The sequence below is a fragment of the Rosa rugosa genome, chromosome 3 (assembly GCF_958449725.1).
Source record: "Rosa rugosa chromosome 3, drRosRugo1.1, whole genome shotgun sequence".
NCBI lineage: Eukaryota > Viridiplantae > Streptophyta > Magnoliopsida > Rosales > Rosaceae > Rosa > Rosa rugosa.
The window spans coordinates 3,432,365-3,446,042 of record NC_084822.1 but is presented as its reverse complement, the minus strand read 5'-3'; the positions used below and the strand labels follow the sequence as shown (position 1 = coordinate 3,446,042).

General features: G+C 37.2%; 1 protein-coding gene across 6 annotated transcripts; it reads left to right on the top strand.

Annotated features, from left to right (window-relative positions):
- Positions 1-625: 625 nt before the first annotated feature.
- On the top strand, positions 626-11,392 carry LOC133735600 (uncharacterized). Of its 6 annotated transcripts, XR_009859162.1 has the most exons (12): positions 626-777; positions 870-1,178; positions 1,824-1,927; positions 2,857-2,925; positions 3,036-3,080; positions 3,232-3,386; positions 3,491-3,561; positions 3,689-3,736; positions 4,771-5,720; positions 5,837-5,923; positions 6,338-6,393; positions 6,568-6,693. XR_009859162.1 is itself a non-coding variant. In XM_062163003.1 (10 exons), exons 1-7 carry the CDS (start codon positions 5,388-5,390, stop codon positions 7,997-7,999), a joined length of 879 nt encoding a protein of 292 aa, XP_062018987.1. In that variant the 5' UTR covers positions 5,373-5,387; the 3' UTR covers positions 8,000-8,081; positions 8,165-8,287; positions 9,179-9,370; positions 9,521-11,392. The 6 variants fall into 6 exon arrangements, 5 of the variants coding, with proteins under 5 accessions (XP_062018987.1, XP_062018988.1, XP_062018990.1 ...); XM_062163003.1 differs by lacking the exons at positions 626-777; positions 870-1,178; positions 1,824-1,927; ... (4 more) ...; positions 3,689-3,736; positions 6,568-6,693 and adding exons at positions 6,921-7,073; positions 7,150-7,278; positions 7,454-7,581; ... (2 more) ...; positions 9,179-9,370; positions 9,521-11,392 and having other exon boundaries at positions 5,373-5,720; positions 5,853-5,923; XM_062163004.1 differs by lacking the exons at positions 626-777; positions 870-1,178; positions 1,824-1,927; ... (4 more) ...; positions 3,689-3,736; positions 6,568-6,693 and adding exons at positions 6,921-7,073; positions 7,150-7,278; positions 7,454-7,581; ... (2 more) ...; positions 8,810-8,949; positions 9,179-11,392 and having other exon boundaries at positions 5,373-5,720; positions 5,853-5,923.
- Positions 11,393-13,678: the final 2,286 nt, after the last annotated feature.

The window sequence follows — 13,678 nt, the reverse complement described above, 5'->3', positions numbered from 1 at the left end:
TTCGATCTGGTTATAATCCTGCATTTTTCATCCTGATATTTACTTTTTTGTGTTCTTGGGTTGCCTTTTTCAATCTCATTGTCAGGCCTGCAATAATACATTGTACTTTGTTGGATACATTAAAAGCTGAGGTTTACATAAGAAAATTAACCTGCCAATAATTTGCATTATAATACTTCTCTTCAATCATGTTAACGGTGCTCTTAGTTATCTACTTTTGCAGGTCAACTGTAGAAAATCAAATCGTCAAGGAAAATTCTTTCTTGGAAGTTTGAAGACTATCGTAGTGGTTAATGGTTGACAATCACTTAGATTTTTCTTCTTCAATTTGATTTGTACTTCACAATTTTATGCATAGAAAGAAATAATAACAACTTTTCTTATACTTTGGAATAAAGTTTTATGTTTCTCTGCCTATGGCTATAGTCGCTATACTTTGTAGGTTCATATACTTCTGAGATTCCTCTTATTTCTCATTACACCTCTCTTTCTACTAAATTTCAAGTCTCGCAGTAACGCGCGGCTTCCTTTTCTAGTTTACTATATAATAAAGGAGAGTTGCTGTTCATAAGAGCTCGAAATGAAGTGACGCTTTTGCCCTTCTATTTCCCTCATTTACAGGATGCCATCCTTCTATAGTCGAGTCAAATGTGCGTAGATTTGGTTCGTGGTCTCTAGAGAAAGCACAGTCGAAACACAGGGAGAGAGAGCCAGAAAGTGGTGATACAGAGGGGAAGAAGATATGCGTTTTGGATAGCTCTGCTGACTACATTTTGGGTTAGTTTTTGATTTGTGTTTTTTGGTTTATAGTTTTCGTTGGGTTTTTTGCTGTGGCTGGTTTTCAGTCTACTTGGATTTCCATTTTGTAGGGGTATTGTTCGTGCTCCAGTTTGGGATTTTCTCTTCTGTTGGTTTCTCTTTTCCTCCCTTCTGCCTCTTTTTTCGCTTTGTCGCTCTCTCGCTCTCCTCCCTCTCAACTTTACATAGAGAAAGAGTGAAGCAGAGAACCATGATCAGACTGGAGATTTGGGCAAATCCAGGTTTGCTAATCAGTTTATGTAAAGCGAAGAGGCTCTTTTGCTTCAACCACAACACTCCGATTGCTCTAGTGAAGGTTGCCTGCAGTCTTATCTGTTTTTTCAATTTGACACTCCAATAGCATCTACAGCATTTAAAAGGTAATCTCGATTTGAAATTTTTTATCTTTTTAAGATTTTGGCTTCTGGGTTTTATGGCCTGAATGGGTAGGATAGGATAACTTTACAATATGTCTTCCTTTTTTGTTTTTGAGGATATGATTAACATTTCCGGCATCCACAACTCTGCAATTACTTAAATCCTATAAATTTTCGTGACCATATGTGCAGAGTTATGATTGGAAGGAATTAATCATTTTCTAATTCATGCAATATTCTATAGCTGTAATGAATTGACTGTCTGCCATTTCATTTTCTTTAGTCTGCTTCCTGGGGATTTGGACAGGAGAGAATTCAAATTACTAACTCAACATGATTCAATATATACATGCAATTTTGACATGGTTGCAAGGAATTCTCTCCTAACTGTTTAGACTGTGGGCGTGATCATTTACTTAACAAGATTATACAATACATGAAAGATTCGAACTGCATTTAAATGAAAGATTAGAAACTGCTTTCAAATAAACATCAACCAATGAATATACTGCTTTGAACTAAACATCACTATCCAATTAACCATTTTCTAATTCCTTCAATATTTTTTCTCCAGTTTTTTCAGATTGAGTAAAGGTTTATATAGTTGGTTTTTGTCGATTTGTGGTTTAATTCATACATTCTTTTCAGGTGTTCAGATTTCTGGTTTATTGATTTGTCAAGGAGAGTTTCAAATTGGATTGGGGTTTGCAGAGGCCTCAAGGTTTCATCGATCGTTCTTCAGCTTGAACCAGGTAATTAAAACATCTGATCCTATATAATCGATTTCAAAATGTGTTTTTATAGTTTTACTCTTTCATTCATATTTGATCAGAGTTCATGCAATTTATAACATATTGGGGGCACCCATATTGATATATGCAATTCATAACTCAGAAATTCTTTAAGATCATAGTGACATTAGGACTGAAGAACAGCAGACTTGATGAAAACCTATTTATACTGACACTTCTTCCAAGTTAATAGAGTTTGTTTGTCTTTAATTAAGAGTTTAGTAGTCTACATTTGTCACTGTATTGTAGATGATGAATAAAAGTTCGATTCGAATAATGATACTATATTTGTTTTTGTGTTTGAGGTAGAGCTATGAATGAATAAATCAAAGTTCAAATGTGAATAAGAAGATCTCAGTAAATTCTACACCTTGAAAAGCCTACTTCTCTCATTTGTGAATAAAGAGACATTCTACTTATTCTTTACTTTGGGTTTAGCGTAGAATAGAGTAAATTGAGAAAACCATGTACAACAACTGTACTTTATGTTAACATATATAACCTGCTGTTGTTGTCCAAAGACTGAGTTTGAAAACAATCAAGCTTTCTCAATTTGGATTACATAAAAAAAACAAAAAAAAAAAACAAAATAACAAAATAACAGGGGAAGAAGGGAAAAAAGAAGAGATTTTGATGAAGAAAGAAAAGGGAAGAGAGGAAGAAACAAAAGAAATGAAAACAAGTGGCTCTCCATCTCGGTATTTGATTTAATACTCAGCAAATCATTTATTGGAATTAGATTTATCATACCATGTAGTGGAGGCCAGGGCAGCACAAAATTCTCAACCTTGGCGTAATGATTATTAAATATTTTTTTGTTTTTGGATTTTTTTAATGCTGTTATAGACATTGTTTGATGACTCGATTTGTATATGTTGTTTTGCTTTCAGGAAGGGAATAAGAAGAAACAGAAGAGGGAAACTCCATGAAAACAATTATTGGATCATAATATTGATAAGGTGTCTAAAAGTTATCATTTGCACCAGCATCTAAAATTCCTTGAAAGAGACATTACCTAATATTTCAGTACCTTACATACTGTTATTCATCTTCATCTAAACTTATCAAGATGCTGATGAGCTTTTGGAATCAGAAAGGAAGGTTCATGACATTGGTAATAAGCTATCCCAATTTCATGTCTGGTAGACATAGAGGTTTAGAAATAGTAGTACCACTTATAGTTTCTAATTTTCTACAAGTATCTCCCACAACAAATCATTTTCCTAATTTCATTGACAAAAGATGCCAATACATAATCTTTTCAGGAAGACTTTTATGCTCTGATGGACTGGGAAAACAAAATTGATCCTTTACGCTGCATATCAATGCATGAAATTACAAAGCCTAATCTGTTTGCTCAGAAAGATGATGCAACTATATTTGTCAATTTCCAGCTGGGTTGGACGTGAAGAGTAACTTGGTAAATTTGAATTTTGGTTTCTTATGATATGTTTGATAGATTTGCTTATATTTACCATGTGCTTTGCTTGGTCATATCAACTCAACCAATTAACTGAGTTTCAGGACTTGAATGAGTGGCCTGTGCTTAAAGCCCTTCCATCTTATGGCAGAGGAAGAGATGCAGCAGCTGTAAGGTACTCCAATCTCATATTTGGAACAAATCTCACTAATGTCATTGTTACAAGTTCAATTCTTTCTTCCAAATTGCATTCCAATTTTTACTAAAGAATGATCTAATATGTAAATTTTGGTTATTTTTAGGATCCTAAGCTGGAAAAATTGCACGCTGATCAAATTGCAGCTCTGAAGGTTCGATTTTTAAGTGTTTTGTTTCATGTTGTTATATGGATGATGTGAGAATCGATTCAGTTGATAGACTTTAATGTTTTTTGTGATTTCATTTTTTTTTTTTTTTTTTTACTGTATGGACTTGGTGGCTTTAACTCACAGCTTCAAAACTTGATCCATCTCTAGCAGCCTCTTTCACACTGGATATATGTAAAACTTTAACCTTTTAATTTTCTTTCTGTTGTGACTCAAGTCAAGGTAAATGCCCTACCAGACTCTACAGGAATACATCAACTCCCTTTGCATATAAATAACACAATATATTATTTTCATTTGAACTCAATTTGCCGGTATTTGACAAAAAAAAAAAAAAACCCCAATTTGCCAGTAAAGGCCTCATTTGATTACTGTACATATCTTGAATGTCGTTCATAATCACACATTTTATTTACAGCAAACATTAAAATTCTACTCACTATCGATATGGTGAAAATGCACGTGTCAATGAAGATATTGAATTGTTTCAATTCATGCAACGACTTATTTGAGTGATACAAGAAACTTGCTTCTCTATAAGCTATTTATTTAGAAATTTCAGTTTGTTACTTGATCAGAAACATCTTATTTCTATCGATTGTGATTCAATTTAACTTGCTATGTTTGCACAGGGTTGTTTCAATTGGTAACAAAGAAGCAAAAGTTTTATGTCGGTCATTTTATCACTTAGCATTTCACTGACTCGGTTGCTATATCCCTACAAGTGCAAGAACTCTGTCTCTCTCAGGCAAGTCCTTATCTTAATTGCATTCATACACATTTTTATTCATCTCTGATTCAGACAAAAAAGCTAGGAGAGATGTAGTTTCTTCTTCATTAACTTATAGTTATTTTCCGTTAACTTTTCAATACAAGAGGGTTCCACTAACTAAACTATAAGAGCTCTTTGCTATATGCCAATGCAGTCTTCATAAACAATCCAGAGATCCTCATTATAAACATCCTCCCACACCAAAGCTTTTAGGTTAACCTCTAACTCTATTTTCTTCGTTTTAAAGTGACAGGCAAGCTGACCATGAGCCAGCAACATCATCAACAGCAAAGCACAACCTAGGAAGCAGAAGAAATGACTGAACGTGTATATGATTGTAACTATTGTTGAACCAATTTTTGTACAACAATGGCTGGAGCAGCCAGGTGAAGCAACTCCAGCGGCAACTTTCGCTATGCTAACCTACTCTGTACAGTTACAACTGGAGCAGCTACCCATTTTATACTGGTACAACTGGAGCAGCTACATATTTAAATATACTCCAGCAACAAGTTTAACTAGGTTAACCTAATTTTGAATAGACTTCGACTGGAATGAAAAATGTATGGAAAGCCCTCCATGGTTTGAACTTAATGACTGAAATGCAAGTAATTTGAGTATCTATGTATTTTTGAATGAAGCCTGCATTGCATATAAGTAAACCTTCAATGCTATTTCAGTAGAATGAAGTTGTTTTCAATTATGCATTTCATGTTATAATTTGTTTGCAACAAGAAGTTCCGCGGCAAAGCGCGGACACCATTTCTAGTTATTATTATTATTATTATTATACATACATCTAAAGGAGTATACACTGTGCAACTGTTCATTCCAGGCGTTACTGTTCATACGAGCCCCAATTGAATGACGCTTTTGCCCTTCTCTTATTCTTCTAATTACGGGTTGCCATGCTTCCAGACGTCTCCATGTGAGGCAACCGACCTCCTCATTTTTTTTCCAGAAGTCTCTATCTTGAGGCAATATAGAGAACTGGGTCTGCTTCCACCGACCTCTGCAACCGACTCCAACCTTCGTCTCATCGACTATATCTCTTTCTCTTCTACTCTAGGGATTTTGAATGTCGTTGACTTTCTTGCTTATGTGATTGAATGCATTGTCATACTTTTCAATTATTATTTGATTTCAGGCAGAATAAACTTGACCAAGAGTGCCACAAGATCGAACGCCAAATTTGAGGTAATCTCTTTTTCTGCATTACCCAATTAGTAATTCCATCTAAAGTTTTACTCTTTTTCTGGCTATTTACACTTATACCATCTACTCTAATCCTATAAAGCGTGCCATTGACTCAGTAGCTTCTTTGGGAAGGTGTCCTTAAACCGACGGCAGTTGCTGCACTGTTTCAGATCTGCAATCAACATCAGCTTTTACAAAAATCGGTTAGCATCATCAACCATTGTCTTTCGCTTTTTTTTGCTTCGAGTCATCCATCTGCTGTACTATAAAATAGCGTTTCTGTTGTCTGAGAAAGTTGAAGTCAATGGCAAGATGTGCTATACAATTATTTTACTCGACTTTAATCTGTACAAGATCCTAGCTTTGTTTGAATTTGAAGTTAAAGATCGCGAGTTTATCCTTGACAGCTAATCGGTCTGGATTTTTTGAAAGAGCAGTTATCAGTTGCTTATTCTATATAAATCATATCAATGTTGAGTGAACGCTGGTAATTTAATGGTGGATCAACTACTATAGTTTGGAACCTAATTCAGGATTTTGAATATGTACCCTTAAAGTACTCTATATAAATCATATCAATGTTGATAATTAACAATGTTTTGCAATTGTATATTTAGGTGGGTTAAAAATGATCATAAAAACTTAAGGAGATCAATCAGGGAAATTTTGACAGGTGCGTTTTTCTTGCTTTGCTCCTAGCATCATGCTTTTACCAGAAATTTTGGCATCTGCATCTGAAATTGTTTCTGTTTGTCGAAGTTTTCTTTGTTCGAACCATTTAGGCTTGGTTTAATCAATAGTTGAGTAGATAAAAGGTACTTAGATTAAGAAATTTATGTGAATACAGGGGGAGGAGTTAGAGAAGCTTGCTTTAGATGTATCGGTGGAGGAGTTAGAGAACCAATAGCTTCTTATGCAACATATTATGAAATTGGTGGAGGCATTATCGGCCACACTTAAAAACAAGGCAAGTAAAAGACCAATTATTCATACGTTGTTATCCTTATGTGCTTAGCTCATTTCACAGCCATCTTTCTTATCCTTTTAGAAGACTCTCTCCACTTATTGTTTTCTTAATGAATTATTCTCAATGAAAACTGTACTGAAAGCTATTGGTTGAACCAAACAATGCATTTAGTTCTTACAACAAAACCATGAACTGACTTTGTTCGCATTTGCTTCTTCTACTGATATTCTCAGTAAATACAGTATACTGTGGCCCACTGGTCAAGTCTCTATCAGCAAACATAACAACTGCAATTCGACCCACCTGCTCTCCTGCAAAAGATGGTAATGAACAAGGTAGTGCTTGGATTTTTGTCCTATCCCAAAATCACTCATCAAGGACACCAGGTAGGTTGATAGTGGCTTCCAGGTATTCGACATGTTTAATTAAGAAGATAGGTCACCAATATGTTTACTTTGACAGCTCAAGAGGAAGAAGGTCAACAGAACAAGAAACGGTTATTGGTGATTGCTCTGATCACAATTCCTATGATTATGATCCTACTGAGAACAATGATGTATTTTCTAAAAAGGAGAGTAGTCAAGTCAATTGGTAATCTTCTTAAACTGTTAATATATATATATATATATAGAGAGAGAGAGAGAGAGAGAGAGAGAGAGAGAGAGAGAGAGATGTTGAATCACTGTTTTTTTTTTTTTTTACTTTAGTTCTTTCACTAAACCTTGGGAGAAGAATCTAATTTGTTCTTTGTTCTGTTTTTGTTTAGGGATTATAGACAACATTAAAAGATCAGTTTATAGGCTATTAAATGTAATTCCAGCTACAGTCAGTTTTAACATCAATGCTCCTAATCTGTCTACAAGTTGGAGAGGGTGGTTTATATATGTCTACAAGGTACAGACAGTTTCCGTGTGACTCTGTTTCCTTTCATATATGTTTAGAGCTTTTATATATTTCATAAGTTAGTGATGGATTAGATGCTTCATGATATTATCAAATTGAATGATTTGGTTTGCAACATTTTGGATAGTACAAAAAGATCATGCTTCTTTCAATAGATATAAGTTGATTCCTTTTTTTTTTTCCCTTCTTCTTATTGCTCTTTGGTATCTAAAAATCCATTCTTTGCAATCAGCAGCAAGACAGAACCTATGTATATTACATTTCAGAAAACTTAGGCAGGAGAGTGGTAAATTACATAAGCATTAATAACCTAAAGTACATTACATTTAGGTTTCAGATCATTGCTGGAATGCTCTCATTTGAGCTTCTGAGTTATTCATGAATTTGCCTTTTGTTACAGGAAGGATGAGACCTGGGTGAGCCAGACAGAATTGTCAGGAAACTGTTGCAGCGTAGGGTCTGTGTGAAATTGATTAATCTGGGTCTTGAGGGTAAGCAATCACTTTACCCTATTCTAGAATTGTGTACAATGAAACCGAATCATTAGTAACATTCTAAGGATTATGATATGCAGTGGCCTTCATCTCTGTTCAACTGAAGCCCCTCAGTTCGATTCAGAGTTTTCATGCAGATCGAGAAGAAAGACATCCAAGATTTCAGAACCAACCCATCTTTTTGAACGAAGTTTACGAAAGAGGTGAAATACTACTTCTTTGAGTCTTTCATTTGTATCATTGTAAATAGAAAAACTCTTACTGCTTCTTCATCTGGTCAGTATAATAGGAAAGTAGCATATAATGAATTCTATTATTCTTTTGGATGACTTCTCTGTATGTTTCTTACAATAGTTTGGAACTTGATTCAGCTCTTCAGTTTTATGATAATGTCAAGTTCCACACTGTGGACTATGGTGATCTTTTAAATAATAAAATACTGGAAGTTTCCCTGCAAACCAATGCCTATGATCAAATGGAATTTTGAATAAGATTGTCGTAGAATGGTTTCATAGAATCTGTACCCTTATGATTCTTCTTTATAATAAACTGTACCCTTATTCGTTTAGTACATACACATAAACAATCTCAGATCTTACAGTGTATACCTAGGTAGCACTGAAAACCGTGATGGTTATACACCACGCTTTCAGGGAAGTTGATGCTCTAATTAAGTATAGCTGGAGTAGAGATCATATTCTGAACATATCTCATTTGCTTTTCAGTAAGAATAATAAATGACCATGAAGATTCTTTGACATGAAGCATGGACTATTATACCTGCATTCATTTATATGCATCATATCTCGAAGAACGCCTGGACTGTTTTTGTGTCCTGAAGTACGATGTTCAGAAAGATCACTTGGTATGCAGTTTGAATTGGAATTTATGTGCAAGCTTTTTGTATGTACACTGTTCTTTCTATATATATATATCCTGAAGTACGATGTTCAGAAAAATCACTTGGTATGCAGTTTGAATTGGAATTTATGTGCAAGCTTTTTGTATGTACACTGTTCTTTCTATATATATATGTACTATCTCAAAATTTCATACCATTCCATCCAATATTCCTTATGATGTTCCTCCATCAGGTTGCAGGTAAAATTGCCCAGTTGTATGCTGCAATTACAGATGGTATTGTCAATTTAGTTAACAACGCAGGCCTTGGATTTCATTATTGCATCCTTCATAACATGATCCCATTTAGGGGGAGTATTGATACTTGGATTATCTTCCTCTGATTGTTTCTTCTTGGGTTGGTGTCTCTTGAGCAACTTCTACAGGTAATCATTCTTCTACATAGCTTCCGCTACATAGTTGCCTTTGTCATTCCTATCCCAAAAAGGGGGAAAACAATTTGTTATGTTTTTCTGTTAAGGATTATTCTGCTCGATTTCATTTTATTTTACACTAAGTGTGTGATAATGTTTCAGGAACTAAGGATCCTCAAAGTACTTGTTGAGGGGGAGTCGAAAAATAAACGTAAGAGTTTTGGTTGAGGAATGCCAAAGGGGGAGATTGTAAGTATGAAATATGTTGGGCATTCCATCAACCTCATAAGTCAAAACTCTTCCCCATGTGATAATGGCATCATATGATTAATTGATGAGAAGTTGTCGACAATACCAAGCATGGCAAGCATGCTATCTTTAAAATATGGTTTCTTTTGTCTAAAGCATGCTTGGAAAGAAAACTCATGTGCTCTCTTCCCTACATTCTCACGGTCAAAAAGGAAAATGAACATGATGTGTTAAAATGTTAAAGTATGGCTTTGCTTTTTAAGCATGAAAGATTGTTTAATTACTTTGTGGTGAGCAGGTTATCAAAAGACCAAAAGCAGAAGAATATTGCAGCATGCACATCGAAGTCTAAACATGCTTGCTGTCAAAAGATCAAAAGCTGAAGAATATTGCCGTGCACCTCATCTCCTTTACATGACCACCCATTCTGTCGAAAAACAAAAAAAAAGGAGTTGCATCTGGTTTCATGTTTTTCCATTTTGTCCTTCATGGAGAACGAGCTGTCAAAACGAAAAAGCAAGAACACGATAGCTTGGTGTTCCGTCTTCTTCTCATCAAAATCTTGCTGTCAAATAAGAAAGGTGAAAGCAACTATATCTCCATCTTGCTGCCCACTCGATGCAATCATGAAGACCTTGTTGTCCAAGATGGAAGTGGGAAGCAAGTGCCTATTCACCTCGTGATCTTCTGGTCTTGCTGCCCACTCGATGCAATCATGAAGACCTTGCTGGCCAAGATGGAGATATAGTTGCTTTCACCTTTCTTATTTGACAGCAAGATTTTGATGAGAAGAAGACGGAACACCAAGCTGTCGTGTTCTTGCTTTTTCGTTTTGACAGCTCGTTCTCCATGAAGGACAAAATGGAAAAACATGAAACCAGATGCAACTCCTTTTCTTTTGTTTTTCGACAGAAGGGGTGGTCATGTAAAGGAGATGAGGTGCACGGCAATATTCTTCAGCTTTTGATCTTTTGACAGCAAGCATGTTAGACTTCGATGTGCATGCTGCAATATTCTTCTGCTTTTGGTCTTTTGATAACCTACTCACCACAAAGTAATTAAACAATCTTTCATGCTTAAAAAGCAAAGCCATACTTTAACATTTTAACACATCATGTTCATTTTCCTTTTTGACAGTGAGAATGTGGGAAAGAGAGCACATGAGTTTTCTTTCCAAGCATGCTTTAGACAAAAGAAACCATATTTTAAAGATAGCATGCTTGCCATGCTTGGTATAGTCGACAACTTCTCATCAATTAATCATATGATGCCATTATCACATGGGGAAGAGTTTTGACTGTTGCGGTTGATGGAATGCCCAACACATTTCATACATACAATCTCCCCCTTTGGCATTCCTCAACCAAAACTCTTACGTTTATTTTTCGACTCCCCTTCAACAAGTACTTTGAGGATCCTTAGTTCCTGAAACATTTATCACACACTTAGTGTAAAATAAAATGAAATCGAACAGAATAATCCTTAACAGAAAAACATAACAAATTGTTTCTTCCCCTTTTTGGGATAGGAATGACAAAGGCAACTATGTAGCGGAAGGATTACCTGTAGAATTGTGTGATAGAATGTTATTGTAAACTGCAATAATGTAAACCTAACAATTTTAGACAGATGAAATTTTTGCTCATTTTATCATTCTGTCATTATTGTAAATTATTAGCAACAGCAAACCCCGCAGCAAAGTGCGGGCACTATTGCTAGTCTATACTAAAGCTCTAGCATCCTATGAATAGTACTGCCCCTATTGATTTACCTTTTTACCCTTAATGTTGTGTTTATTACTATTTTGCTCCTTATGCTTATTTTATCATTTTACCCCTCTCTTCAAATTAAATTACCCACAGAATCCAAACATATAATTTAAACTTTAATTAAATCAGAATTAGGAGTGGGATAATGGAGGATTTTAATCCCTTAACTCACACCATTCATATGGTGTGTTGGCAATTTCTAGTTTCTTGCTATTTATCCCCGAGCTGGTCCACGAAAAAAGCAATGTATTATCCACACACCCTCAAGGAAAGAAGCCAAACGCATGCATTCAAAAAAAAGAAGCCAAACACATACATGATCAAAGCTATGTAATCTTTCTACTGCAACTCATACCACACAAAATAAATCAACTTGAACCCATCGCTAGCAGTGTTTCTTCCTTTCAGTTTCATTGTCCTTGTTCAAGTTGCTTTATTTTGTGTGGTATGAGTTGGCTTGGAATAGTGTACTACAGGTTGGTATAGTGTACTACAGGTTGGGAACGCGGTAGAAAGTAGAAAGAAAGAGTGACTAATTTCCCTGCATATTCCTCTCTACTTCCAAAAAGAATGTGTTGGATACAGGCAAGTAAATAAAGGAAAAATAGGTTTAAAGTTTAATCATGATTTCACAATGCCAATGTTGGCCAAGCTCAATACAAGATATAGATGGTGTACCATCGGTGACAAAATGAGAAGGGGATGTTTGGTACAGGACCACCACAACATCCTTCCAAGATAGCTGAGCTAAGTTAGGCTACTGGGCTGTTGTGCCGTTACAAAAGGATTAGGGGAGATGTAAATGGGCTTGTCCTAACAAGTCCCACCCCCTTAAGAGGCAAGCCGACCACGGCTGCCGAAAGTGGGAAAACAGGCCATAATGCATTGGGCCTCCTCCCAGGTGGCGTCATTTGCAGGCATCCCTGTCCACTGCACCAACCACTGCGTAATAGGCCTGCCTTTCTTCTAAACGACCATCATATCGAGTACCTTGACTGGTGTCCACATGATTTCTCCCTTATCATCAAACTGAGGGAGGGTTTGAGAGCTCGGGATCGAGTCACCGATTCGCCGTTTCGATAGAGAAACGTGGAAGATTGGATGGATTTTGGAGGAAGCTGGCAGATCGAGCTTGTAGGCGACTAAACCGATGCGGTCCACGATCTGGAAGGGGCCGTAGAATCTGGGCGACAATTTGTGGGAGGGTCGTTTGATCAAGGAGCGCTGGCGATAGGGATGGAGCTTCAAAAAAACCCAGTCGCCAATTGCAAATTCCTGTTCCGTGCGAAGCTTGTCGGCTTGCTGCTTCATTCGGTTTTGCGCCATGGACATGTGGAGTTTCAGGGATTGCAAAAGTTCATCACGGCTGCGGAGGGCGGAGTCCACGGCATGTACCGCCGTAGACCCGGGTAAGTACCGAGTAATCGATGGTGGTGGAATGCCGTAAAGTGCTTGAAAGGGGGCCATTTTAATGGTGGAGTGGTAGGAGGTATTATACCACCACTCAGCCCAGTGAAGGAGACCATGCCAGGAGGAAGGTTTGTCGGCCACAAAACACCGCAGATAGTGCTCGAGGGAGCGATTGACGACCTCAGTCTGACCATCCGATTGGGGGTGGTAGGCGGAGCTCTTGCATAGTTTGGTGCCCTGGAGCTTGAAAAAGGACTTCCAGGAGTGGCTGAGGAGGATGGGGTCGCGATCGGAGACGATGGAGCGAGGCATCCCATGGAGTCGAAACACCTCCTTGAGGAACACTTCGGCAATTTGAGAAGCCGTGTAGGGGTGTTTGATTGGGATGAAGTGACCGAACTTCGATAGTCTGTCAACCACGACCAAAATGGCATTCATACCTTGGGAGGAAGGAAGACCATCCACGAAATTCATGGAGATGTCACAAAACACTTCCTCAGGGATCGGGAGAGGCTGCAGTAAGCCGGGTGGGTGGATGGCTTCATAGTTTTGGCGTTGACATTGATCACAGGTGGCAATGAAGGTTTTCACATCCTTACGAACACCGGGCCAAGCGAAGCTTCGAGAGAGATGAACAAAGGTTCGAAGGTAGCCGGAATGACCGACCTCAAGGGAGGAGTGAAATTCCTGAAGAATTTTGGCACGCCATTCGGATGTTTGAGGTACAAAAATCTTCCCTTTGTAATACAGTTTGTTGTCGGTCAATGAGAAATGTTTCTTCGTGGGAGAGCCTTGCTGGAGTGCTTGGGTGATGAGCTGGGCTTCAGGGTCTCTAAGGCAAGCTTGTTGAATATGTGACAGGCTGTCAAAAATAGGAGAAGAAACGACCTGG